This window comes from Stomoxys calcitrans, chromosome 4, assembly GCF_963082655.1.
Source record: "Stomoxys calcitrans chromosome 4, idStoCalc2.1, whole genome shotgun sequence".
Lineage (NCBI taxonomy): Eukaryota > Metazoa > Arthropoda > Insecta > Diptera > Muscidae > Stomoxys > Stomoxys calcitrans.
Window position 1 is genome coordinate 163982560 of NC_081555.1, and position 27033 is coordinate 164009592.

At 35.7% G+C, this 27033-nt stretch overlaps 1 protein-coding gene across 11 annotated transcripts in view; it reads right to left on the reverse strand.

Annotated features, from left to right (window-relative positions):
- LOC106088524 (cAMP-specific 3',5'-cyclic phosphodiesterase) overlaps nucleotides 1-27033 on the reverse strand; it is a 692903-nt gene that overhangs the window by 24231 nt on the left and 641639 nt on the right. For 8 of the 11 annotated variants that reach the window (XM_059368225.1, XM_059368224.1, XM_013254097.2 and 5 more), the window contains one exon: nucleotides 222-326. In XM_059368225.1, the coding sequence (XP_059224208.1) occupies nucleotides 222-326 (105 nt within the window). Of the gene's footprint in view, nucleotides 1-221; nucleotides 327-9317; nucleotides 10075-18131; nucleotides 18150-18194; nucleotides 18638-27033 lie in introns of those variants that run through there. The other 3 variants (XM_013254165.2, XM_013254157.2, XM_059368228.1) reach the window with 2 other exon arrangements.

The following is a 27033-nucleotide window of genomic DNA, read 5'->3' on the forward strand; positions in this document are numbered from 1 at the left end:
ATAGAACAGTTAGGCAGTTGGGCGTTGGTTTCCATTCAAGAAGAATGCCAGAACAAAAATGCTGGTTTGGCTGTTAGGGTTTGTTTCTTTTTCTTAGTAATGCAAAACTTAGGCATAGGGGCTGAAGTGTGTTTTGGGATTAAGGGTTAGGGGTTTTGGGGGCAAAGTAGCTAAATCTGAATTAATTAAAAGTAAGAAACCAAAGAAAGCTCAGTACTCACTTGTTGGTTGCCGGAACATTTGTCAGACTTAATAAATTGTTGCGCACCGAACGTAAACTCGCCAAAATTTGGGCAAATGGTGTCACTATGAGATCCTCGCCATGGCTACACCAGCAGCAGCATCAGCATCAACATCGACATCATTTAGGGAAATAAAATGTAAAAAGAGAAAAGAGACACAAAAGAGAAATGAGATTAATTAAAATTTTATGCAAATAACATGTTTATGTCTAAAAATTTAATAGGCTTACTAAATATCTAGTAATTAATTTTGAAAATTGAAAAAGAAAAAGAACAAAAAAATTAAAATTAAAAGCAAAATGGAAATAAAGTAAAAAAAAAATAATTTAAATTTCAATTAATGTATTCTAAAGGCTAATAACTTTAATTAAATGCGATTTAAATATATGTGGCCACAACAATAACAACACGGTAAACAATACACTTTAATATATGTCCATATAATTAAATCAAGCCAGAGTTCAATTTGTTTATGTAAAAACAAAAAGTAAACTTTGGCTGATGTTTGAATGTGTGTGTGTATGTGGGTGTGTGCTCTGCAGAGCCGCATAAGCTCTACAGGATTAAAGTGCCTATGTTGTGGGTGTGTTTGTGTCGATGAGTTTTTTTTTAAACATACTACACGCATATAATGAGGTGTTGGTGTGTAATTATATTTGTTTTATAACAACAATAATCCATGTTCATATAACACTTATCCGTTGATATGCATACCATGATGATACTGACACAAGTAAGGACAGACATACGGACAGACAGACCTATAATGTACGTATGCATATTTAACAAAACCACCATCGTCATCATCATCATCAGCAGCAACATTATTTTGTCAAAAAACAACAACCATAATACACACACAGTGATGATGATTAATAAATACTACGTCGTCTATGGCTATACGGCCAACAACAAGAACAACAATATCAATCACAACAACGAATGTCATGAACACTTTCATACATTTAATAAGAGTTCATTAAAAATATTGTGTGCAAATAAAAACAAAAACAAACCACCCACTCATTTTCATGTCAACGATACATGCGCTCAACCACAGCCACTTAATGGAAGCAACTATTTAAGTAGACCTATATTCGGTAGCTGTAAGCGTTGCCAACTAACTGAGTTATAGGCAGTTAAAGGATTGTGGGTTTTTATAGTTGAAATTTTAAAATGCTTAAAGCTTTCCAAGAGCCGGAAACTTTTATTGGGAAAAAGAGAATATAACTAAGCTATTTATACCGTAGCGCAAAGGTTAGCATGTTCGCTTACGACACTGAACGTCTGGGTTCGAATACTGGCGAGACCACCAGAAAAACATTTTCAGCGGTGGTTATCCCCTTCTAATGCTGACGACATTTGTGAGGTACTATGCCATGTAAAAACTTCTCCCCAAAGAGGTATCACTCTGCGGCACACCATTCGTACTCGGCTATAAAAAGTAAAAGAGTGCTAAGTTCGGCCGGGCTGAATCTTGGCAGAATCCACCACCATGGATTCTGCTAAAATTTTATACGAAATAAATTTAGTTGAAGGGACTAATTTTTTTCTACATACCAAACTTCTGTCAAACAAGCAAAAATTAAAGCTTCTAGGAACCGAACAAGGATGATCAAGAGACCGGTTTACATATCCCGAATCTTGGGAACCCACCACCGAACAGAGATGATCACGAGACCGGTTTACATAGGAGTGTAAGATAGTTCCTTGTCTCAGGTTATAATCTGATGTGGACCGTATTTGGCACAGTAGTTGAAAAGCATAATAAAACACCGTAAGCAAAATTTCAGCCAAATTGGAAAAAAATTGCGGCTTGTAAGGGCTTAAGAATTTAAATCGGGAGAACGGTTTTATACGGTAATGCTAGTTCCTACCGTTGAACCATTCAGATCGCTTTAAAAAGCCCAACAACTAGCGAATGTTCACATCCGCTAAATCAGACAGGTTCTCAAAGAAATGAGAACCTTCGATGTTCTCACAGCTTCTGCAAAAGTCGTTGCTGGCAACCTTCAGTCGGTCAGCATGTTTTCCCATTAAACAGTGGATGACAGGACACCTGACATGACGGACACAATGACTTAGACATCTTTTCTCGCCAATGACAGCAAAGCGGTAGACCTCTTTAAGTCTAGATTAGGCCACAAAGTTTGGATCATCCATCATTCGTTGTCCTTCGGGCCTGGTCCTGAAAACTTAGCTTATATGTCGCTAGAGGCATACCCACAGATTCCAGTATCCTTGGAACGTTAAGGGTAGTCTCGCAAGCTCGTTCGCTTTACAATTCCTTGGGATATCGTTGTAACCCGGCACCCAGCACAGGGGAATTTTGAACTGTTCAGCCAACTCGTTGAGAGATCTGCGACAGTCGGGGGCGGTTATTGTGTTCAGAAATACGTTCTCCAGGGATTTAATGGCTGTCTGGCTGCCTGAGAAGATATTAATGCCAATTGTCGCATTATATCTTAGCCATTCCTCCACTTCTTTAATTGCAAGGATCTCCGCTTGATACACACTGCAGCGGTCGGGTAACCTTTTCGATATGACCAGTTCTAAATCATTAGAGCTTACCCCAAACCACCTGGTCGTTTAGTTTGGAACTATCCGTATAAAAGCCTATGTAACTTCTGTTACCAGGGATATCGTAGTTCCAATCGGTTCTATCAGGAATAGTGGTACAGTACTTTGATCAAAAAGCGGCTCAGGTAGGGTGCAATCCACACTGCCTGGAACATAGGATATTGTATCAAGGATAACACAGTGTCCATAGTCGCCTCATGACCAATGATAAAGCTCCCTTAACCCCACGACAGTGGTCGCTGCAATTTGGGTAGCCACAATGTCCAGATGGTGCCGTCCTCAGTGCGGCTGTGATGCACAAACACGCTATCCTTTGAATCCAGTTAAGTATAGAGCAGTGAGTGGGCTTTTGAAGTGTCATCCACTAGACCACAACACCATATAGCATTATAGGTCTGACAACTGCAGTATATACCCAATGCATGACACGTGGTCTAAACCCTCAACTTTTGCCAATGACCCTCTTGCAGGTGTATAGGGCAAGAGTTGTCTTTTTGCCCTTTCCAAAATGTTGGATTTGAAGTTCAATTTCCTGTTCAGCAAAACACCCAGGTATTTTGCGCTCTCTGTAAATGAAACATTCTCTCCACCCAAGGATACAGGTTCCACCAACTTGTATCTCCTGCTGAAAATAACTACTTCTGGCTTGCGCTAATTTATACCTAAACCACTTTCGGTAGCGCACTTTGCCGTTGCACGTAGAGCTTACTGAAGTAAGCTTCCCCTAACCGCAATTGCCACGTCATCAGCATACGCGACCACTTTTACGCCTTTTTTTTCAAGAGACAATAATGTATCGCTAATGGCTATATTCCAAAGTAGAGGAGAAAGTACACCTCCTTGAGGAGTTCCACTGCTGACCCATCTTTTTAGATCCACAGATCTCAAGCCTGACGTAATGCATCTTTTACCAAGTAATCTATTAATAAACTATCTTATGGTAGAGTTGATGCCAAAATTTCAGCCAAATCGGACAAAATTCCGGCCTCCAGGAGCTCAGGTATTTAAATAGGGAGATCGATTTATATAGGAGCTATATCAGGTTATGGGCCAATTCCGAGCGTACTAGGCACAGTTGGTGAAAGTCATAACAGAACACTACATGCAAAATTTCAGCCAAATCGGACAAAAATTACGGCTTCCAGGGATCCAATAAATCAAATCGGGAGATCGGTTTATATTGGAGCTATATCTAAATCTTAACCCATATAGCTCATTTTCAATCCCCAACGACCTACATCAACATTTAGTGCAAAATTTCAAACGGCTAGCTTTAGGCGTTCGACCGCTATCGAGATTTTGACAGACGGACGGACGGACATGGCTAGATCGAATCAGAGTGTCGATACGATCCAGAACATATATATTTTATGGGATCCTAGATCAATATTTCGAGGTTTTACAAACAGAATCACTATATTTGTATATTCCCATTCTATGGTGGTAGGTATAAAAATGCGAAATATTATGGCGATTGGTAACTGCCTTGCAGCTAAAGCAAACTTTTTTGTTATTTTGAATAACAATTTTCGTTGAGTGTAAATAAGAGGCAAAACACTAGGACAACTTTTGATTGGCCTTTTCGCTCCGAATAAATGAAAGTTTTCAAGCCAATTGTTAAAGGTGGCATAGCCCTAATGATTTAAATCGATTTTTCTCTGGCATTGCCACATAAGGTGTTTGTTTCTTAGCTCTATGCAATATGGAAAACAGAGGAAAAAATTTTCTTCTCGAAAATTTTAAAAATTCTCTTTCCCTCACACTCACACAAACCATCAATTACCTCGAGAAAAATATATGTCACACAAACGTTTGGTTTCTTTGGGCTATGTGTGGCGAAATCTATTTTTATTTTCATTATAAAAAAATCATTAATTTGATCATGTGTTTGAAAAAGATTTTTAATGACGTCAAAATACTTTGGTTGGTTAGATTTTTCTTCTTTTTGGTTTTTTGCATATGTTGTGCTAAAATTTATTTATGAAATCACTTTGATAATATCTAAAAGGAAAATTTAGACATATATTTATGTGGTTGTTGCGAAGGAAAGTCATGGCTAGGGGATATTTCACACAAAATAGATGATGGTGATATTCTTTATGAGTCTTCAAAATGTATGTTTTTCAGTTTCATGTTTTGCTGTTGTTTCACTAAGCCATATATCTCTTGAAAAAGGCATTTATGATTGGATGGCACGAGTAAGTAGGATACCTCTAATTAAGCATTGATATCATTTCAATTGTCATTTATGGGCAACATAAGATGATTCGCAAACAAAGAAAAGGTTGCAAATGATAAAATGTGGAAACTATTGACAAGATAATGATATAAAGAATAAATTATGTTTATTTTCATTAAAAAACCATTTAAAATTATAAAATAATTTTTTAAATTAAAATTAAGAAAACCCAGACTTTGTATTTAAATTAAATTCTTTTCTTTAATTTCTTTTCCCAAGGAGCCAAAAAAATCAATTGCCAAAAAATAGCTTTCTAAGAATTTATTTTTCAAATTTCCAAAAAATTCAAATTTTATTATAAAATTATTAAATGTCATTTTCATGTCTCTAGCTAAAATAAATGACTAATAAAATGATGGCTTTTTCTTGGTGACCATTTAGAAAAACTATTTTTATGCCAATATTTCTATAAAAATAGACAATAACTTGCCGGAACCAAATATTTGAACTCAGCTGATATAAGGCAGCATGTGATAAATTTTAGGGCAAGTGTTTTGCAATCAAGAATAGAAAATTATAAAAAAAAACAAAAACAAAACAAATAAATTTGTTTAATAGTCATGCTGTCTAAGCAAAAGAAAATAAAGAACAAAAAAATGATAATGGATACCATTAATTTGAATCAATTGATAGCAAGAGCAAACAACCAATGACACTTTTTTTGTATATTTAGAAAACAATGTGCTTTTATGCAACTCCTTATTAAAATCATAGGAACATTTTCAAAATTGAGTCAATATTATGGTTGATAAGTGAGACAGTTCCGCTTTGTTTCATGGCTAAATATGTGTTCCGTCATTATTTATGGAAAGCAATCGAACTGAGTAAAGACAATGAGCCATTTTTATTGCTGATATTTTTCTTGTTAAAAGGAACGGGTCATTAACATTTTAACGCATATGTTTATATTTGTCATAATACATCACACATTTTGTCTGGTTTCCTACATCAACAGCAGCCAGATTCTTCATAACCTTCGATATTAATTATGGACAATTAATTTTTATTTGAAAAAAAGTAAGGACGAGGAGGTAAATTCGTTAAAGGCTACCTTTTGATAACCTATACCCCATTGGGTTTGCGTGTTAAGTAGTCGAAATTAAAATTTGAAATGAAGATTTCGATCAAAAACTGTATATTTTGTAGATTTCTATATTAGATTTCTAAATAAAAAATCGGGTGATACATATAAATGGGAGCTATATGTAAATCTAAACCAATTTCCAGGAAATACACCAGTGATCCGAAGAGCCATAAGAGAAACCTTCGTGTCGAATATCGTGCGGATTGGTGTACAATATATGGGAGCTGTGTGTAAATCCAAACCTATTCCCATATAAATCCGTTCATATTGTGGTAGTCGTAGAAGAAAGCGTTGTGCAAAATTTTGAGAAGATTGGTTGATTATTGCGCTTGCAAAGGCTCTAGAAATGGAAATCGGGCGATATATTTATATGGGAGAAATATCTAAATCTGAACCGATTTCTTACACATTCACCAGTGATTAGAAGAATCACTAAGGTAACTTTCGTGTCAAATTTTGTGAGAATCGTTTAACAAGTGATATTATTGCAGTATTAGTTAGTCAAAATCGAATGGAAATAAATATGGGAACTATATCTAAGTCTGAACCGATTTAAGTCAAAAATACGCTAACAAGGCTCTAAAAGTGAAAATCTAATGATTTCTACATATATATGGCACCTATATCTAAATCAGTTATGTCAAGAGTCATAAGAAAATCCCTTGCGAAAATTTCTTGCGCTTCGGATTACAAATAACCCCATTATCGCAATATTAGTCCCAATCGCAGGAACACATATATAAGAAATACAAATTTCTCACATATCAATGAGTGCAGTCCGATTCAAGTTTAAGCTGAATGATAAGGGGCCTCCTTTTTATAGCCGAGTCCGAACGGCGTGCCGCAGTGCGAGAAGAAGTTTTACATGGCATAGTGCCTTACAAATGTTGCCAGCATTTGCAGGGGAAAACCATCGTTGTTGTTGTTTTGCTTTTTCATTCGATATAAAACCAAAACATAAACACATTGGTAAATGTGATAAATTTTTAAATTTTTGAAATATCCGATAAAATTTTTAAATATTCGTTAATTTTTTAAATTTTTGATAAAATTTTAAATTTTTGATAACATTTTAAATTTTTGATAAAATTTTAAGATTTTTGAAAAATTTTAAAATTTTCGATGAAGTTTAAATTGTCGATAAAATTTTAAATTTTCGATAAAATTTTAAATTTTCGATAAAATTTTAAATTTTCGATAAAATTTTAAATTTTCGATAAAATTTTAAATTTTCGATAAAATTTTATATATTCGATAAAATTTTCAATTTTCGATAAAATTTTCAATTTTCGATAAAATTTTAAACTTTTGATAAAATATTAAATTTTCGATAAAATTTTTAATTTTTGAAGTTTAAAAATGTATCGAACATTTTAGAATTTATCAAAAATTTTTAAATTTTGCAATAATTTAAAATTGTTTTTGGTAAATTTTATATATTTTCAGAAATTTTGAAATCTATCAAAAATTTTAAGGTTATCGAAATATTAAACATTTATAGAAAATTTTTCGATAAAATTTTAAATTTTCGAGAATTTAAAATTTTTCGATAAATTTTCAAATTTTTAAAGAATTTTAAAATGTGGCTACATTTTAAAAATTTCGATGAAAAATAAAGTAGAGCATATATATATTTAAATTTAAATTATTGATAAAATTATAAATTTTCGATAACATTTTAAATTTTCGATAAAAAATAAAATTTTCGATAAAATATTAAATTTTCGATAAAGTTTTGAATTTTCGATAAAGTTTTGAATTTTCGATAAATTTTTAAATTTTCGATAAAGTTTTAAATTTACGATAACTTATTAAATTTTTGATAAAACTTTGAATTTACGATAAATTTTTCAATTTCAAAACGATTTTCCAATTATACTTCTGGAGCGTCTATCTGGCAATTCCTAACCTATTTGGCTGAATATTTTTGCAATGACTTTTAACAAATATGCCAAGCATGGTTATTTACCGGTTTTAGACTAAGGGTGGCGAAACTACCTACTAGCTTGAATATAGCTGTATATTTACCATAGATGGATAGCATACACATCTTCACATTGGAAGAGCGACCAGAAGCACATGGACATTGTAAACCACTTCCTGTGGCTTCATTCGTCTGACTTTATATCAAAGCTATTTCATTCGGTTCATGTTTGATGATACTCACACAAACACAGTTTGGTCCTTTTAACAGTGGTAGTGTGTCCATCACTGGTATAGACCGATCTCACTATTTAACGTTATGGGTTCATAAAAGGCAAAATTATTTAACGTATATCTTGAGGAGGCCATCGTAGCGCAGAGTTTAGCATGTCCGCCTATGACGCTGAACGCCTAGGTTCGAATCCTGGCAAGACCATGAGAAAAAATTTGCAGCGGTGGTTTTCCCCTCATAATGCTGGCAACATTTGTGAGGTATGTGAAACTTCTCTCCAAAGAGGTTTCGCACTGCGGCATGCCGATCGGACTCGGATATATAAAGGAGGCCCCTTATCATTGAGCTTAAACTTGAATCGGACTGCACTCATTGATATGTGAGAAGTGGAATGTTCCTTAGTGGAATGTTCATGGGCATTTGGGTTTCAATAATTTAAAAAACAAATATTTTACAAAATTGTAGAAAAATATTTTATTATACTTTTTTAGATTTTTTATACAAAAAAAATATGTTTTTCAACATGGCTCTTGACCTTCGCTCCACTAGCAATGGTGAAGGATAACTCATTTACAATTTTTTCTAGCCATGCCAAGCGATTTAACCACAACAGGCTCTATCATAGCTGTGTATGTCACACAGCGTGTTCAAAATCACGTAGCACAAATGCGGCAAAATGATTACGAAAGGGGAAAACATCATACATGCGCACTTGGTGAGGAGGAAAGAGGTAGGTCAAGCTATAGCTAGTTGTGTGTGGGTGGAGGTATGAGCTATGGCGGTTAAAAAAATATACGTGCGTCGTTAGAAGGCATATTTTTTTTGAAAATTTTGTTGGGTATGTCGGCAACATAGATGATATTTATTCACTTATACATATTCTTAATTAATTTATGGCTTTATTTTTGAAAAAATATTTCTTTTAATTATTTGATACACAATTTTCGCGGCCGTTTTGATTCTTTTTGTGTTTTCTCAATTAGTTTTTTTTTTGCTTTTTGTCATTCCCTTTTGTACCTTGAGGATTTGAGGGTGAACATGCGATCCTTATCCTCTGTGACGGCCAGCGCCAGTTCACCCTCCAATATGGTGGGTATCATGTTGAAAAAGGAGTGGACGCGTGGCAAGGACTGCGAGCCCGGTGAATTCTTGTTGAGCATCATTTTGTTGTATGTATTTACTTTAATATGGATGAGGGCGGGTTTGTGGAAGGTGATGCTAATGATGTTTATAAACTACTTGTACTTGTTTGTGTTTTTTAATTTATTATTTATTTACACTAAATTTCTTTGGCCTTTTATTTGTTATTATTTGGGTTTTCTTTCTTCTTCGCTTTCGCTTTCGCTCTCTCTTTCTCTCTTATTGGTGTTGTTAGGTTTATGGGCTTTAAAAGCATCACATAGGATAATTAAGAGGATTTTGGTTTTGTTTTGTTGCTTTCGTTGTTATGTTATCACAGTTGGAGATTTTTTTGTTTGTTTTTTGCTTTTGGTTGTTTTATTGTAAAATACAAAATTTGTTTAAAATAATAAAAAAGCCTTCTCTTGGGTGGTATTGTTAAAATTTCTTAGTTTTTAATTGATGTATTTTCTTTTTTTGGTTTTTATTGAACATTAAAAATTTTTGTTGCATATTTTCACAGTCACATTGTTTTGTTGCTTTTTAATTGGCGCTTAACAGTCACATTTTGTTTGAAATGCTAACAATTGAGTATTTTTTTCACTTTTTCTTTGTTTAGTTTAAGAAGTTTTTTGTTGGTTGTTATTTCTTAGGCCTGCGAAAGTAAAATAAATCTTAGTTTGATATCTTTCTTTTAACCAAGAGCTCTTGGTTTTGTGGGCTCTTCCACAGTTAAACTGGTTTAAAAATTAACACCATTGGCTATAGACTGGCACCGTGGTCAATTTATAGTTTCAATTTAACACTTAAGTGAGTCACTTTTTTTTGTTGGTAGCAAAAAAAAAAACGCTGTTTAGGGTTTTTCCTAATATGTTGTAAATATAGAGGATTTAATTAATTAAATTTCTAATGAATTTGTTAAATAGCGATTAAATCTATTTCTAATGGTTTTAAGTTTATAATAACTGTGTTGCAGTGGCGGCACGTTTTTTGTATTGTAAAATGCGGAAAATTTATTTTTTTCAATTTCTAATTTAGCAAAATACCCAGTAGTAACTAACTTGTAATCCTAGCAAACGCTATGGAAAATATGTCAAAAAACAAGTAAAAACGAGCTAATTTCGGCCCGCCACCATGGATTCCGCTAGAAATGTACCCTTGTTAACTAAGTTTGTATTTGAATTATGTTGGTCTCAAGAAGTCATATCGGGATATCGGTACTTAGGGGGGCCTATATCACCATATTGACCGATTCGAATAAAACTTGGCACTGATGTAAGTCATGAGATAGTTTTTTGGGCAAAATCAGGTGAAATTTAGGCTTCTAAGGGCTGAAGAAGTCATATCTGGGGATAGGTTTATATGGGGGCTATATCTGTTTAAAGATCGATTCGGATCATACTTTACATGGATGTTGGAAGTAGTAAATCAAGTCTTTGGTCCAACATTGAGGCTTCTAAGGGCAAAATAAGTCAAATCCGGGGATCGGTTTATATGGTGTTCTGTTATGACTTTTAACAACTGTGCCTGATATAGCTCCCATATAAACCGGTCTCTGGATTATTCTTCTTCGTTTTTAGAAGCTTTAATTTTTGCTGGTTTGACAGAAGTTTTGTATGTAGAATAAAATTATGCCTTTTAACTAAATTTATTTTATATAAATTTTTAGCACAATCCATGGGGGTGAGTTTCCAAGATTCGGCCCGGCCAAATGTAGCACGCTTTTACTTGTTACAAAGTCTAAAATGTTCGCAACTTCTCCCATATACATCTCAATTAAGTTGGAGAGATAGTTTTCTACAGTATCGAAAGGCGCTGTGCAATTTGCGTTCCATCTCATTTGCCAGATGTCGTTAGTAAAAATGGGCCCAATCTTTCAGTTATATTTTAGTTACATATCGTTATCAATAGGTGTCATTGACCAATAGAAACCTAATCTTTTTAGCAATTGTACTAAAATTTGATATTTAATGTGTAATTTTGCATCAATGTTCCCCTTAATAAATATATTTTATTCCTGCGCACATGCACTCTGCTGGTATATACAGTTGCACAGATATGTCTACATTCCTTTCCATACATAGCAGATTTGTAAACTGACAGTAATGTAGTGAGGATATGATTTTACCCTACCCTTTTACCCTTTTGACTAATTATGAAACTGGAAAGATGGTAAACAATTTAAGCAACAAAAGATATTTGGCGTTTAAAAAAGTCGCTTTCTAAAACATGTTTTTTCAGCGGGATATATAGACTTTTCTGTGCCACTGTATGTCCTTTTAAGTAATATGTGATGGTGGTCCATCTGCCATCTATGCGTTTAAAATTGTCCCTAATCGCCTTTTTTAATTGCCGCATCTTTAAATAAGGGCCTTGAATTTATTCGACAACGGAGGCGAAGTTGCCAATCTATCTAAGTGCCAAATATTGCCAACGACTAGTTTTGTGTTCAATAGAATACGGCACATCATTTGGCTTTCCAGCAATTAGATTCTATTGTAGAGCAATAATGGATAATTCATCGATGTCTCGTTTTCGTGCTCAGCGGCTTACGCTCTTTCATTAAGAACGAGCCCCTTTTCCATATTTGGAATAAAGTTTTATAAAATAATCAATGCCAAACCAATTCAGCATAGTTGCTCTTTTTCTCATGTACGTAATCAATGGCAAAAGAGAATAATACTCACATATACACACATACATATGTGTAACGCACAACAGTTGTACCCACCATTGACTTAGGCGTCTTTATTAAGCTAAGCATACACTGCTGCCGTAGTGTATCTGCGACAATTGCTCTCAGATAAAGATTACTCTCTTTTTTCCCATAGTTAAGTTACGAACACTGACCTTGACACAATGACTGACAGGCAATGTAAATTAAAGCTGAAGATGAAATTTTAACCTATACGACTGGTATATTTGTTAGATAATATCACTTCCCCATTACTTCATGTAGTGGAAGCGTAGATTTTATAAATTTTATATCAAACAAGTTGGGAATATAAACTTTCACCGAATGTGGGAGGACTTGCCATTCTAAGTGCAAACTAATGTCAAAGGTAAGTATGGGACAGACACATCAATTTGATGTTAAGCAATGTGTTTCAGCTGTAAAGGTTGACTATACTACCAAGTCTCATTGTTTCGCTCATCAGTTTACGCCCCCACATTAAGTGAGATCTATCTTTTGATATTAGAAATAAAGTTTCATTAAGTATATTATGCTGAAACTTTCATCATAGCTGCTTCTATATGGATTAAAGAACAAGATAATAACATTGGAGTGGACATAAAACAAATAACATGTGCGCCCAGTCTTGGTTCAGGCTTCTTTATACAGTTAAAGCTGCTATTACACAATCATACATGTCATATGTAATATCAACACGTAAGAGCGTGCTAAGATCGGCCGGGACGAATCTTGTATACCCTCCACCATGGATCGCATTTGTCGAGTTCTATGCGCAGTATCTCTTTTTAGGCAAACAAAGAATATTGAATAAGAACTGTTATGCTATTGGAGCTATATCAAGTTATAGTCCGATTCCGACCACAAAATGAATGCTGAACATTGTAGAAGTCATTGTGTAATATTTCAGATCATTCGGATAGGAATTGCGCCTTGTAGGAGCTCAAGAAGCAAAATCGGGAGATCGGTTTATATGGGAGCTGTATGAAGGTATTGCAAAATTTCAGTCAAATGGGATGAGAATTGCGCCCTCTAGAGGCTCAAGAAGTCGGGACCCAAGATAGGTTAATATGGCAGCTATATCAAAACATGAACCGATTTGGCCCATTTACTTTCCCAACTGACCTATACAAAAAAAAAGTATTTGTGCAAAATTTCAAGCGGCTAGCTTTAGCTGAAAAATATTTTGCTTAATATTAATGAGTATTTTTTTGAAATGTTTGGTTAATAAATCTCTAACTTTGCGTCTTGTTACTGAAGACAGAAATCTAAAATTAAGTTCAAAATATGGTTTAATGTTAGGAAACCTTCCTTGGGACAAGACAATTTTGAACCATGGTTAAAGACGCAAAATATCCTTACAAATAGGCTTAAGGATGGTACTATATTCGTTTTCCACAGTTGAAAACACAAATTTTTCACGGTTACTTTTTTGAAAGACTACAAAAATCTCTATGAAAACATAACACTTTTATGAAGATTTTTCATAAGTAATGAGGGAATGTGCTACTGAATGTAATCATCAAGTTTTTTTCCTTCAAAATCTAATATCTAGAAAAAGTAATCACGAAAAAATGTCGCGAATAACGAACATAGTACCAGCCATAACATGTTAAGTTTAAAAAAATAATCGGACAGTCATCTATGAAGAAAGTTTTTATTCCTTGGCTCGTTTTCATTGCTAAAATCCTACGAAAAAGCAAAAAAATTTAATTTTGAGTCAACTATATTTTCAGTGTATTAGAAAATACAATAAGTGTGAGAATACATGCTGATTGAAGAACACTCTGTTTCTATTTTACGTACATAACAAAAGTCCCATGAATATTGAAAGTGACAGTTCATATAACATGTCTGAACGTGTAATATCAGCTTAAGTAACATACAACGGCATCTGTTGCTAGATTATGGAATCTCTACCTCTCTCTTCTATTTCTCTTGCAGTAGTTATGCTACAAACACTGACCTTGACACAATGACTGATTTCTCAGGAAATGTAAATTAATCATTGAATGAAATGTTAATTAGTATGAAGTACTTCACTTTCTAACCGAATCAATGACTGCTGGTAATTGAAGGTGTGAAGAGTTGACATCACTTGTTCCACTCTAGTTAACAATGAACGCTTTGGGGTTTAATTCAAATTTATAATTAAAATTATAACAAGCATATATGCGTTAAGCTATGGTGGGTATAATCCCTAAACTATGGATGTCGTTTGTCAAGTTCGCCATTTATTTCCATTAAAGCCTCTTTATATTTTGCATAAATTGTAGTTTTTATTGATGTAGGTTGTTTAGGATTGTAAATGGACTAAAACGGGCGATGTTCAGACCATATAAAACTGAGCTTATGCTGATTTAACTTCATTCGTCCCTTGAGGGTGCAATTATTAACCAATTTCAAAAAAATTTTGCATATGGAATTTCGTATATATTTCTACGATCATGCCAAGTATTGGAACAATAAAAGTATATGCACCGATCTAATAACATTCCACTAAGGAACAGGGGCTAACTTCTCACATATCATTGAGTGCAGTTCAATTAAATTTTAAGCTCAATGATAAAGGGCCTCCTTTTTATAGCCGAGTCCGAACGGCGTGCCACAGTGCGACACGTCTTTGGAGAGAAGTTTTACATGGCATAGTAACTCACATAGCACATACAATAGATTGTGTCTTTGATTTAACTCAGCAAACCTTATTAATGCTAGCCTAATATATGAGTCCATCAACGACTTTTGTTTCCTTAGCATTTGGAAGACGCGAGGATGCCAAAAAGAAAAATTTACAATCTCTCAATCAAAACTGTTGGAGCATACCACATAACCAATTCCTTAAGACGATGCAATATAAAGCATATTAGAAATGAAGTTTGCTGTAGCTGAAGATTAACAAGACAGCAGGAGCCAATAGGTTGCAAGCTAAACTAGTTATAACCATAGGTGTAAACATTAGCTCAGTATACTATGTCCCGTACGCATGAGAGGAGATAAGAGCGTGTGCAGGGCAGAGGTTAGGTTAGGTTGAAAAGAGGGTGCGGGTATTAATCCGCCCCTTGCCACTAGAAGTCAAATCGGGAGTACGGTTTAGATGGGGGTAAATTGGATTACCGATTGTCACCAAAATCAGCACGATTTTTGGGAGTCGTAAAAGTACACTAAATGCTAAATTTCAGCTCATTGGGACAACAATTGTGGCTTGCAGAGGTTCGAGAAGTCAATTCGAGAGATCGGTTTATATGAGCACGATTGTTGAGAGTCGTAACAGAACACTATAAGCTAAATTTTTTGACAATCCAAAACGACCTACATAAATAAGAAGTATCTATGAAATATTTCAAGCGGCTAGCTTTATGAGTTCGACGGACATGGCTAGATCGATTTAACATGTCAAGGCTATCAAGAAAATATATACTTTATAATAGAAAATACCCAAGAGAGACTTCCCGACAAAGCCACCAAAATTTGTCATGCTAAATTAGCTCTATACAAGGTACTCTTCTACTGGTGTTATTAAGGGATGTTTTTTAAGAGCTGTAGGAAAGGAAAGTAAAGATAAATTAAAAAAATTCATGAAATACGTCTTATAAGTTTTTGTGGGTTGGGATGGTAAATAGGCCAAATCGTATTAGTATATGAGCAGATTCTCTCAATTTGATTTCGTGATTTTCTACAGGGCTAAATTAGCATGATATAACCCCTATATAAACCCATTTCCCGATTTTGCTTCATGAGCTTTTAGAGGGTGCAATTATTATCTAATTTGTCTGAAATTTGACTAGTGTTGTTTTCATAATGTTTCCTTCCTTTACCTGGTCTACTCATTTGACTTCTGGTAGGTGCAATTATTAGGCAAATTGAATGAAATTTTGCACATGGTATTTTGTTATCGCTTAAAGTAGCGGCAAAAAGTACGGTCCATGACTTGTTGCAGCTCCAATGTGTACCGAACAGCTTTTTTGAAAAAGTCTTTTTAAAACTTATCAAATACTATTCATAGTGGAGAGTAAATTAGATTCGGCCACGAGGAACTTAATGCGCTTTTGCTTATTTTCAATTAATGTAGTTAGCAGTTTTATACCCTTCACCATAGGAAGGGAGTATACTAATTTCGTCATTATTCATTTGTAACACTTCGAAATATGCGTCTAAGATCCCAATAATTATATATATTCTTGATCGTTATGACATTTTAAGTCGAACTAGCCATGTTCGGCCGTCTGTCCGTCTGTCTGTCGAAAGCCGTTAACTTTCGAAGGAGTAAAGCTAGGCTTTTAGGTCGGTTGGGATTGTAAATGGTCCAAATCGGTCCATGTTTTGATATGGCTGCCATATAAACCGATCTTGGGTATTGACTTCTCGAGCCTCTAGAGGGCGCAATTTTAATCCGAATTGATTTATATTGTGCATGTGTTATTTTGGCATCACTTCCAACAACTGTGTTAATTATGGTTCAACTCGGATCATAATCTAAAACAGCTGCCATATAAACCGATCTCGGGTCTTGACTTCTTGAGCCACTAGAAGACGTAATTCTTATCCGATTTGGCTGTAATTTTGCACGAAATGTTTTGTTATGACTTCCAATAACTGTGCTAAGTATGGCGCAAATCGAGTACAAAATTGGGTACATAACCTGATATAGCTGATATATAAACCGATCTGGGATCTTGACTTCTTGAGCCTCTAGAGATCGCAATTCTTATCTGATTTGGCTGAAGTTTTGCACTAGGTGTGCAAAGTTTGGCGCAAATCGGGTACAAAATTGGGTACATAACCTGATATAGCTGCCATATAAACCGATCTGGGATCTGGACTTCTTGATCCACTAGAGGGCGTAATTCTTATCCGATTTGGCTGTAATTTTGCACGTGGTGTTTTGGTGTCACTTCCAACAATTAGTATGGTTCAAATCGGTTTATAACCTGATATAGCTGCCATGTAAACCATACTGCCATATAAACTTCTTCAGCCTCTAGGGGGCGCTATTCTTATCCGATTTGGCTGAAATATTGAACGAGGTGTTTTCTTATGACTTTCAATAGCTGTGCTAAGTTTGGCGCAAATCGGGTACAAAATTGGGTACATAACCTGATATAGCTGCCATATAAACCGATGTGGGATCTTGACTTCTTGAGCCTCTAGAGGTCGCGATTCTTATTCTATTTTGCTGAAATGTTGCACGATGTATTCTGTTATGACTTCCAACAACAGTGTTATGTTTGCCGCAAATCGGCACATAACCTAATATAGCTGCCATATAAACCGATTTTGGATCTTGACTTTTTTAGCCTCTAGAGGGCGCTATTCTTACCCTATTTGGCTGAAATTTTGCACGAGGTGTTTTCTAATGAGTTCCAACAACTGTGCCTAGTTTGGCGCAAATCGGGTATATAACCAGATATAGCTGCCATATAAACCGATCTGGGATCTTGACTTATTGAGCCTCTAGAGGGCGCAATTCTCATCCGATTTGGGTAAAATTTTGAACCACGGCTTCTACCATGATCTTCAACATACATGTCCAATATGGAATCGATCTATATCTTGATACAGCTCCCATATAAACCAATCTTCCGATTTTGCCTCTTGAGCCCCTACAAGGCGCAAATCTTATCCGAATGGACTGAAATTTTACAATATTAGTTCTACAATGTTCAGCATTCAATTCGTTTATGGTCCGAATCCGGCTACAACTAGATATAGCTCCAATAGCATAACAGTTCTTATTCATTATTCTTTGTTTGCCTAAAAAGAGATACCGCGCAAAGAACTCGACTAATGCGATCCATGGTGGAGGGTATATTTGATTCGGTCCGGACGAACTTAGCACACTCTTACTTGTTTCTTGTTTCATTAATTTTACTTGTCATATATTTGAAATGTTTCATGTCAAACAAGGAAATGTTAGAAACCAATATTCCATATGCTATAGCAAATTGACATTGAAAAATACAATTTTCACAAATTAAGTAAATCCTCTATTTAAAGATAGTGTTTAAGGAAATAATTTAAACCTATAATGGATATTTCTCATTTAGTATATATAGTAATATATTTTTTGTATTTATAAAATTCACCATATTTCATATTTTTTATAACACTTGGCACATTTATGTTTTTTTTATCATATATCTTATAGTTTAAATATTCCAATTTATTTTTTTAATTTTTGTCTTTAGCTAAGACATTTTTTTAGATTATCAAAATCTGGTGCTAAAAAAGACACCCAAATTTATTTTAATTCACACTTTAAAATTGTTCCATATCAAAATTTTCATTATTTTTAAATTATTTTTGTTCCATTTTTCACTTATTTTTTTGCTATTTTTGCAAGGCTTGTAATGGCAGCGCGTTCTATATTGTATGATATATTGTGGTTTGTGGCGTTTTTATTATTATTTGGTTGGTCTCTTGTTTGTGGTTTCTGGTCTCGCCTAGAACTCTTGCGGCTTTGTCTGGCGTTTCACATGTGTGGCGTTGTTTAGTGCGCGTTTTTACAAAATATACTAAAAAATGAAAATGATTTTCATTTCGAATCTCCCAAAGACCAAGAAATATTCTTTTTGAGTTTTTGTAGGTACCTCCCTTCCGCTAACCCCTGCTCTTTCAACACCACATCAACAACCAACAGCAGGGCACACTGAAACACAAACATGCATGAATACGTACATGTGAGTCGTTTTTCTTTTTGTGTCGTTTTTGACTCTGTGACTGACTTGGGGCATATCCACTCATATTCCCGCTCATACCCCAAAAGAATTTCATATTTTTGCGAAAAAAAGAACAACCATCGCACAACGGCATATATCGTAAAGTATAAGAAAATTCACAAAAAAAAAAAAATGAGCAAAAACCAAAACATTCGAAAAGACCACATAACGATAGAGAGATAAACAGACAGACAGACGGACGGACGGAGGGACGGTTGAAAAAATCTTCATTATTATAATTTTTTAGATGTTCGTCTTCATTTCTGTGATCATTATCGTAGTCATGATTTGTTAGGCTACTATCATCATCGTCATCTTTGCCATTGGCTTCATCATGAGCATTGTGATTTGTGCACACTGTCTTCTATGACGAAGGAATATTCAAAATTTGTTGGTTTCAAGCCTTTGTACTATACCCCTACTATGTGGATATGAGACATACAGTAAATTAAATGCGTTGAACAAACAAACAAATAATTCCATTAAATAAATGCGTTTTACACATTGTTTTGGGATGGCAAAAAATAAAAATCATTAATTTTGAGCGCAGCTAATAAATTGGACAATAGCTGGGGAACTAAAATGCTAAGAGAAACAAACGAAAATTGTAAAATGCTAATGGTTGGCAGGTATGACCACCATATTATTGCAGGGATACGTGCATAGGCTCTACCGCAGCTCAGAGGTTAGCATGTCTGTCTTTAATGCAGAACGCCTGGGTTAAAATCCCGACCAGAGCATTGGAAATATTTTTCTGCGGTGACTATCCCCTCCTAGTGCGGGCGATACTTGTGAGGTATTTACCATAGATAATCAGCCGTGTTAATTTCTTTAGTAAAGTGGTGTCGATTTGTGGCAAGCCGTTCGTTTCTTAACATTGATTAAACCTTTAATGGGACAGCCCACATTGATATGAGAGAAGTAACCCAGCTGTGCCTTAATAAAATATTCATGGACATAGTTGAAACTGGATAATGCATGAGATAACGTACTTGGCAACCATACTAAATCAGCGATAGGAAATACGCATATACTATTACACAGTATTGTCTACGTCCACAAGGATATAAGCCCAATGTGCAAAAGTGCGCCCTCTATAGACTCAAAATGTTGAATCAGGAGAAAGGTTTATATAGGACCTATATCATGTTGAGGACCGATTTAGACAATGCTGAGCACAAATGTCGGAGGTATTATCGTGCATCAGCCCAATGGTATAAAATTGTTCAAGAGACTCAAGAGACTCAAGAAGTAAAATCAAGTTATTATTGGGTTGCCCAAAAAGTAATTGCGGATTTTTTAAAAGAAAGTAAATGCATTTTTAATAAAACTTAGAATGAACTTTAATCAAATATACTTTTTTTACACTTTTTTTCTAAAGCAAGCTAAAATTAACAGCTGATAAATGACAGAAGAAAGAATGCAATTACAGAGTCACAAGCTGTGAAAAAATTTGTCAACGCCGACTATATGAAAAATCCGCAATTACTTTTTGGGCAACCCAATAGATAACAATTCCGCCATCTACAGGCCTAAGAACTAAAATGGCGAGAAATGTTCATACTTGAGCTGTATACAGTTATGCACCGATTCTGGGCATACCAGGTATAGCTGGCGGAAGTCATAAGAAAAATATTTCAGTCCAATGGGACAAAAAATATTTCAGTCCAATGGGACAAAAAATGAGACCTCTAGAGGCTCAAAAAATATAATCGGGAAATCTGTTTAAATAAAAGCTTTATCAAGTTGAAGGCCGATTAAAGTCAAAGTTTATACAGCTGTTGATAGTCAAAACAGAAATCATTGCACCAAACTTCATCCTAAACAGATAAAAATTACGATTTGAAGAGAGGTTCGAGAAGTACAATCAGGTTTATATGGAAGCTATAACAAGTTATGTAACGATTGAAGCCATACTTGGCACGGATGTTGGACTTTGAAAGACAATACATTGTGCAAAATTTGCAATCGGATAGAAATTGCGCCTTCTAGAGGTAAACTCAGGAGTTCGGTTTACATGGGAGATATAACAAGTTGAAGGCCGATTGAAATCAAAGTTTATACAACTGTTGAAAGTCATATCAGAAACGATCGCGTAAAACTTCATTCCAATCGGAAAAAATTGCGCCCTCTGGAGGCTCAAAGCTTAATATCGGCAAAACGGTTTATAAAGGAGCTGTATCAGGCTGTAGACCGATTCATACCATACTTCATGAGGATGCTGAAGTTTAAAGGAGAACACACAGTGCAAAATTTCAGTCCAATCGTTTAAAAATCGGACCCTCTAGAGGCTCAAGAAGAATAATCATTAGATCGGTCAGTATGTGAGCTATTCAAGTAATGGACGGATTCAAATCATGCTTTACATAAATGTTAGACTTTGAAAGAGAACACATCGTGCAACATTTTAGCCCAATCAGATTAAAATTGCGCCATCTAGAGGCTAAAACAATAGAATCGGGAGATTAGTTCATATCGCAGCTATATCAAGTTATGAACCGATTCTAAACATGGATGTTAGAGGTTAAGGAAAAACACATAGTGAAAATTTTCAGCCCAACAGATAAACATAACGCCCTCTGGAGGCTAAAGAAGTCACACCGCCCTCTAGTAGCTTTAGAAGCATAATCAAGAGGTCGGTTTATGTGGGAGCTGTATCTAAACATCCGCCGATTTGACCTGTTTACGTCCCAACCGACCTAAATCCTCAGGAAGTATTTGAGTAGCCTTTGAGGCTACTATATCAGAATTCCCGTGAAATTCCTAATTGTTCTCTGTTGGTCCATAGTTGCTTCAAGTCTTGGGTTGCACAGTCGGAAAAAACTAGTAAAAAATATGCCGTGTGAAATTTGGAATGATTAGAGCTCAGGTTGTTGCAAGATCGTGTGGAAAATTTCAAGGCCCTAAGTTTCCGGGCGCCTTTTGGCATTTAAAATTAGTAACCTCGGTATTACGAAATATTGTTCTGGCTGCCAAATCTTCATTTGTGGTCCGATTTTCTAAATTCTTTTTCGTTCTGTCAATCGTACTACGATTCCACAGTGCTACATTTGCACTCGTCCCCATGCACTTAACTCGGAATGCATCGACCGGAAAGAATTCGCATTCACTTATTTTACCCTAGCAGCCATATGGCCCTTATAGTGAAATCATCTGCCATCTTTCCCTTACTCCACTATGGCCTAAAACACAAATAATGTGGTTAGAAATCTTTAAACTCCTTTTTACACTCTAAGACCGTCCGTGACCTTATTGTTCTGGTTGTTAAAGTTCTAATTGTAAAATTCAAGTCTGATAAGACATTCAAACTCAAAAACTTTGCGTTCGTCCGTACCTGGAGAACCGTGTAATGGTTAGGCAGCCAAAAGCAGTTGTTTGTCTCAACGTTTTCAATGTAGACGCTCAGACCTGTTTTGTCCTCCAGATTTGTTCCATTTTGTTCCATCAGTGTCTCGCACTTAACCCGCAGTGTCTTTTCAGACATATGATCCAAATCCTCTGCTAATTCCTCCAATTGTAGTCTTAATTATTATCCGATTAAATAATCTGCGCCTATATTCCATACATTCCCCATTGTCTTTTTAGACATAAGATCCAAATCCTCGTTCAATCCCCGATTATTCCCCGAATAAATAATCTGCTCCCATATTCTATCCATTCCCCCATTCTCTTAAGTCTATAGGTTGGTCATAGTGGCCAACTTTTGTGAGCATTCTCAGTATGCTCCTAGATGTGACTCTTCTAGTCCAGTTTCCTATCTAAGATCACTCCCACATACTTGAACTTGCGCAATATTAAAGTCGTTTTGTTAACGAAACCTGGCCCCTCGAATTGGCCCTCCTTCGACTTCCTCGTAAGCAAACAGATTTTCTTGATCTTCTTTGGTTTAAGTTAAAGTTTTTGTCTTTAGTTTTTGTAAGCTAGTGCCTTTGTTACGACAAAAATTTCAAATGCGAAGAAATTATATCATTGAAATTGTTTATCTATTTGTTATTGACTGGCTAGTACTAAAGCAAGAATGGCGCTTCTTTTTATCTCTGCAACGCAGGGGTTGGTAATTCTAAGTGTAACCAAACAAAGCAAATCAACTAGACACCGAAACAACTTCGTTGTCTGTTTACAATAGTTACTACAATACTACTACAGAGATGATGATGATGATAATGAATGCTTATTACCATCATCATTATAGTCATAGTAATGACGAAGATGATAATGACTCAGCTGCTTGTCTGCCTTTGCCAAAATCATGGCAGACATCAGCGCAATTTAGTAAAGAAGCGCCAACCAAAGTAGGATACAATGTGATTTTTATCCTCCCCTCCCCTTGGCAACCCCCACACACACATTGTATTTACTATAATTTGAAAATCTACAAAAACAACAAAATGATACAGTTTTATTTACGCTGTGGTTTTTGCTTGAAAATTGCTCTCTAATATTCTATGCCTCTCTCCCTGTGTCACTCTCTCATTTGAAATTTTAAATTGAGCCAATAGCCCCCCCCCCACCCCCACACACAACAATGGCATAGTAGCCTATGCTTTTATTCTCTATATATATATATAATTTGAGTGAGAGAGTATGTAGTTTGAGGTTGAGTGAATCTTAGGGCAATGAATTTCTCATTTCTATTCAAATGAAATTGAAAAGAAAATTCACTTACCTACCGTAATATAAAGTTCTGGGAAAATATACATAAACGACTAATGGTGTGTATAGGCAAAATTTTAAGAATTTCCACAGATTCGCAGAGTTGTCACCCTTGGTTTGTATGTTATAATTGCAGACTCTCAGAATTGAATTAGTCAAAGTTGTTATTTTTAATACAGGTACTAAGTATTTTTTGGGGTAATTTTTGAACAATGAAAGTTCAATGAAGATTCATTAGAAATATTTAAAAATTTGCATTTTAATGCCTTTCAAACTCGTGCATCAAGTCGCTTAAGTCCTAACCATCTATAAGCTATACGCATAAATTAGTTAACAGAAAGTCAACGAAATTGGTGGTAAATGGTCCCTTTTTGTTAATATAAAGCAGAGAAACGATATGGTAGCCCAAAAACTGGACTAGGTTTACATTGGGATATAAGTGAGATTACTCGATTGGGTATCGAAATGTGTGAGAGGAAGGGATGTTTAAGGTGGGTCTGTAGATCAGAATTAGGCTTGTGAGAGAAAGAGAAGGAAGACCGTAGGCAGGAACGCAAAATGTCCCCATGTATGTGCAACCCCGCGGGGGCACTGGTCCATACCCACCAGCCACGAGTTCACTTCGTATGTGTGGTGCAAATGTCCGCATGACGGATCATTGTGTCTGCTGTCGAAGCTACTCCGCCCTGTCGTTATATTAAAAAAAAAAATTCTCAGATATACGCTTGCAAGATCATTATGAAGAAGGGCCGCCCTCTAAAGATGTATAGACTGCAGACGCAAACATGAACAAGGGGAATGCCAGATCGTCTTATCATCAATCACCGTCATATAGACATTATAATGTGGGATTCCCACTTAGTATCCGGTTATGACCTCCGGTTGTTGTTGTTATAACCAAATGTTTACGTGTGAAGGTAGCAATCTTTGGGCATCTGGGCTGGATCGTTTTGGTGCACAAAACCAATCACTGTGGGAACGGTTGACTCCAGGTTACAAACCAATGACGAAAGCAGGCAGTTCGTACGACAATTTCGGTGATGTCAGACCAGAGTTCTAAAACCACTGTAAGTGGTGTGCTTACCGAGGACAGATCCTTCTTTTCACACCGAGGACAGATCCTTCATATCACAGCACTCATTGATATGTGAGATGTTTGGCCCCTGTTTCTTAATACAATATAATGGTCGTGGTAAAATTTTTAAAGTTTTAGGGGAGGATTATTCCAGAATTTGGAGGCATCATAGCGCAGAGGTTAGCATGCCTGCCTATGACGCTGAAAGCCTGGGTTCGAATCCTTGAAAGAACATCAGACAATTTTTCAGCGGTGGTTATCCCCTCCCATTGATGGCGAAATTTGCGAGGTACTTTGCCTGTAAAACTTCTCCCCAAAGAGGTGTCGTCCTGCGGCACGCCGTTCGGACTAGGCTATAAAAAAGAGCTCCCTTATCATTAAGCACGGACAGCACTCATTGATATGGGCTAAGTTTGCCCCTGTTCCTTAATGGAATGTTCATGGTCGAATTTGCATTTGCAATGTTCCCAACTTGGCTATCGTTTGCTGCTATCATAACAGCATGAAATCTCGTATGAAAGGTCGACCAGCCGATATTAGGTGCACCGGAATAGAGCAGATATCGGTGAAGAACAAAATCGTTTTCAAACTCAGCATCTAAGTCTAATCTTTCCCATTGCGAAAGCATAACAACCAGAGACTCTAACCTTAATCGTTCTCAGCTTTTCCTGATCATTCACAGTACCAACAATTAATCGCGTTAGTTGGGCCGGGCTGAAACTTATTTTACCTCCACCATGCAACGCATTCGACATGTTCTCTGAATGACTTTTAAGTATTCCGGTTTATACAGACCGTTCTTGTCATGCCGGCTAGAAGTCATATAACAATAAAACTTTAATATTTCAGTCAAGTAGTCAAATCGGCCGATCGGTTTATATGAGAGCTAAATACATCAGGTTATGGATCGAATTCGAACATTTTTGACATATATATAAGAGGCCATAGGAGAAATCATTGTGCAAATTTTAAGTCCAATCAGATAAGAATTGGGCTCTGTAGGAGGTCAATATCTCAAATCGAGAGATCGATTTATGCCAAATTATCTTAGCCCTTGTACACAGTTCCCAACTTTTAAACCAGACTGCGTAGTGGACCTCATCACCCTGATGCATTTCAGTCTTTGGATCTATCCATGCTCCCTTAACGACTTATCGGTATGCCTTAGTAGAGCATCCCTGAACTAGCATCCCACTTTCTAACATGCTACTTGCTCCAGTAAAACGATATTGACCGGGCATGCGATTATTTTATTTTTCCTTTTCTTCCGTGACGAGATCCATCGGGATTTCGTATTTTATGACGCTCCTCTGGGGGCGATCCCTTTATCATCCGTCTTCTCATCATACCATTTCGCAAGTTTTGCTTTAATAAACTTACTGCATAGAATGTTAATAGTTAATTGGTAGATGTTATGGTGAGCACTAGTGACCCACGATGACATTGATGGGAGGAAAGCCACAGGACATTGGGTATAAGCAGAACCTATAGGGTCAATAACTCATTCAAGCATTGGTCACCCAATTTCTGGTAAAGGATTCCATGAGTCTCTAGAGGTCGCTATTAGTTTCCGATTTAGCTGCACTCTGGAAAAACAAACGTGCGCACACGTACAGTGTAAACAACTTCGTGTTGCTTCGTTCGGCTGACTCTATTTCAAAGCTATTTCATTTTGTTGACGTTTGATGATACTCACACAAACACAGTTTGGTCTTTTCAATAGTGGTAGTGTGCCCATCTCTGGTATACATACAGTTCCTGGAAGATCATAGCTGGTGAATATACAGAAGTTTGCCTACTTACTGCAATGATTAATTGCTATCTTTCAGTTTATCTAACAAATGTCTCTCTTAATTTTTGATGTCAATTTGGAATGTTTCTCACTTATTTAAAAAAACAACAAAAAAATTAAACAAATTCTATTCTATTTAAATTTTGAGCAGAGATGACTAATATAGAGGTTGTAATACTTTTCGAAATGCATTTCATTTTATTGCCAAATATTTTTCGCCGCTGATGGTCTTGCTAGAGCTTTGACATTTGTGTGCCATAAATATTTTGAAATTTCATCTCGTTTTGCTAAATAAATAAATGGGAGATTTTTGCAAATATGTTTTTTGTATTGCTGGTACTAAAACACACACATCTACACCCTCTCAATAATAAAATCGGAATGAGAAGAAAAATAACGATTATTATTTAATCATTTGTTTGTCAACAAATCATTTAAGGAAAAATAAAACGCAGCAGGAATCAAAATAGAAACATTTAAGACAGTGGGTCAAGGTATTAAGGAAAGGTACAGTAAGAAATAGCACTAAGAGACAAAGAGTTGTCATGCTGAGAATGTCCATATGTTTGTCTGCTTATGTAAACAATTTAATGTTTCGAAGTTTATTTAACCAAACAGTTCGCTAAACACAAATAATGGAAAAGAAAGCTCAAAACAGACAATAATGAAAATTGTGTCACTTTAGA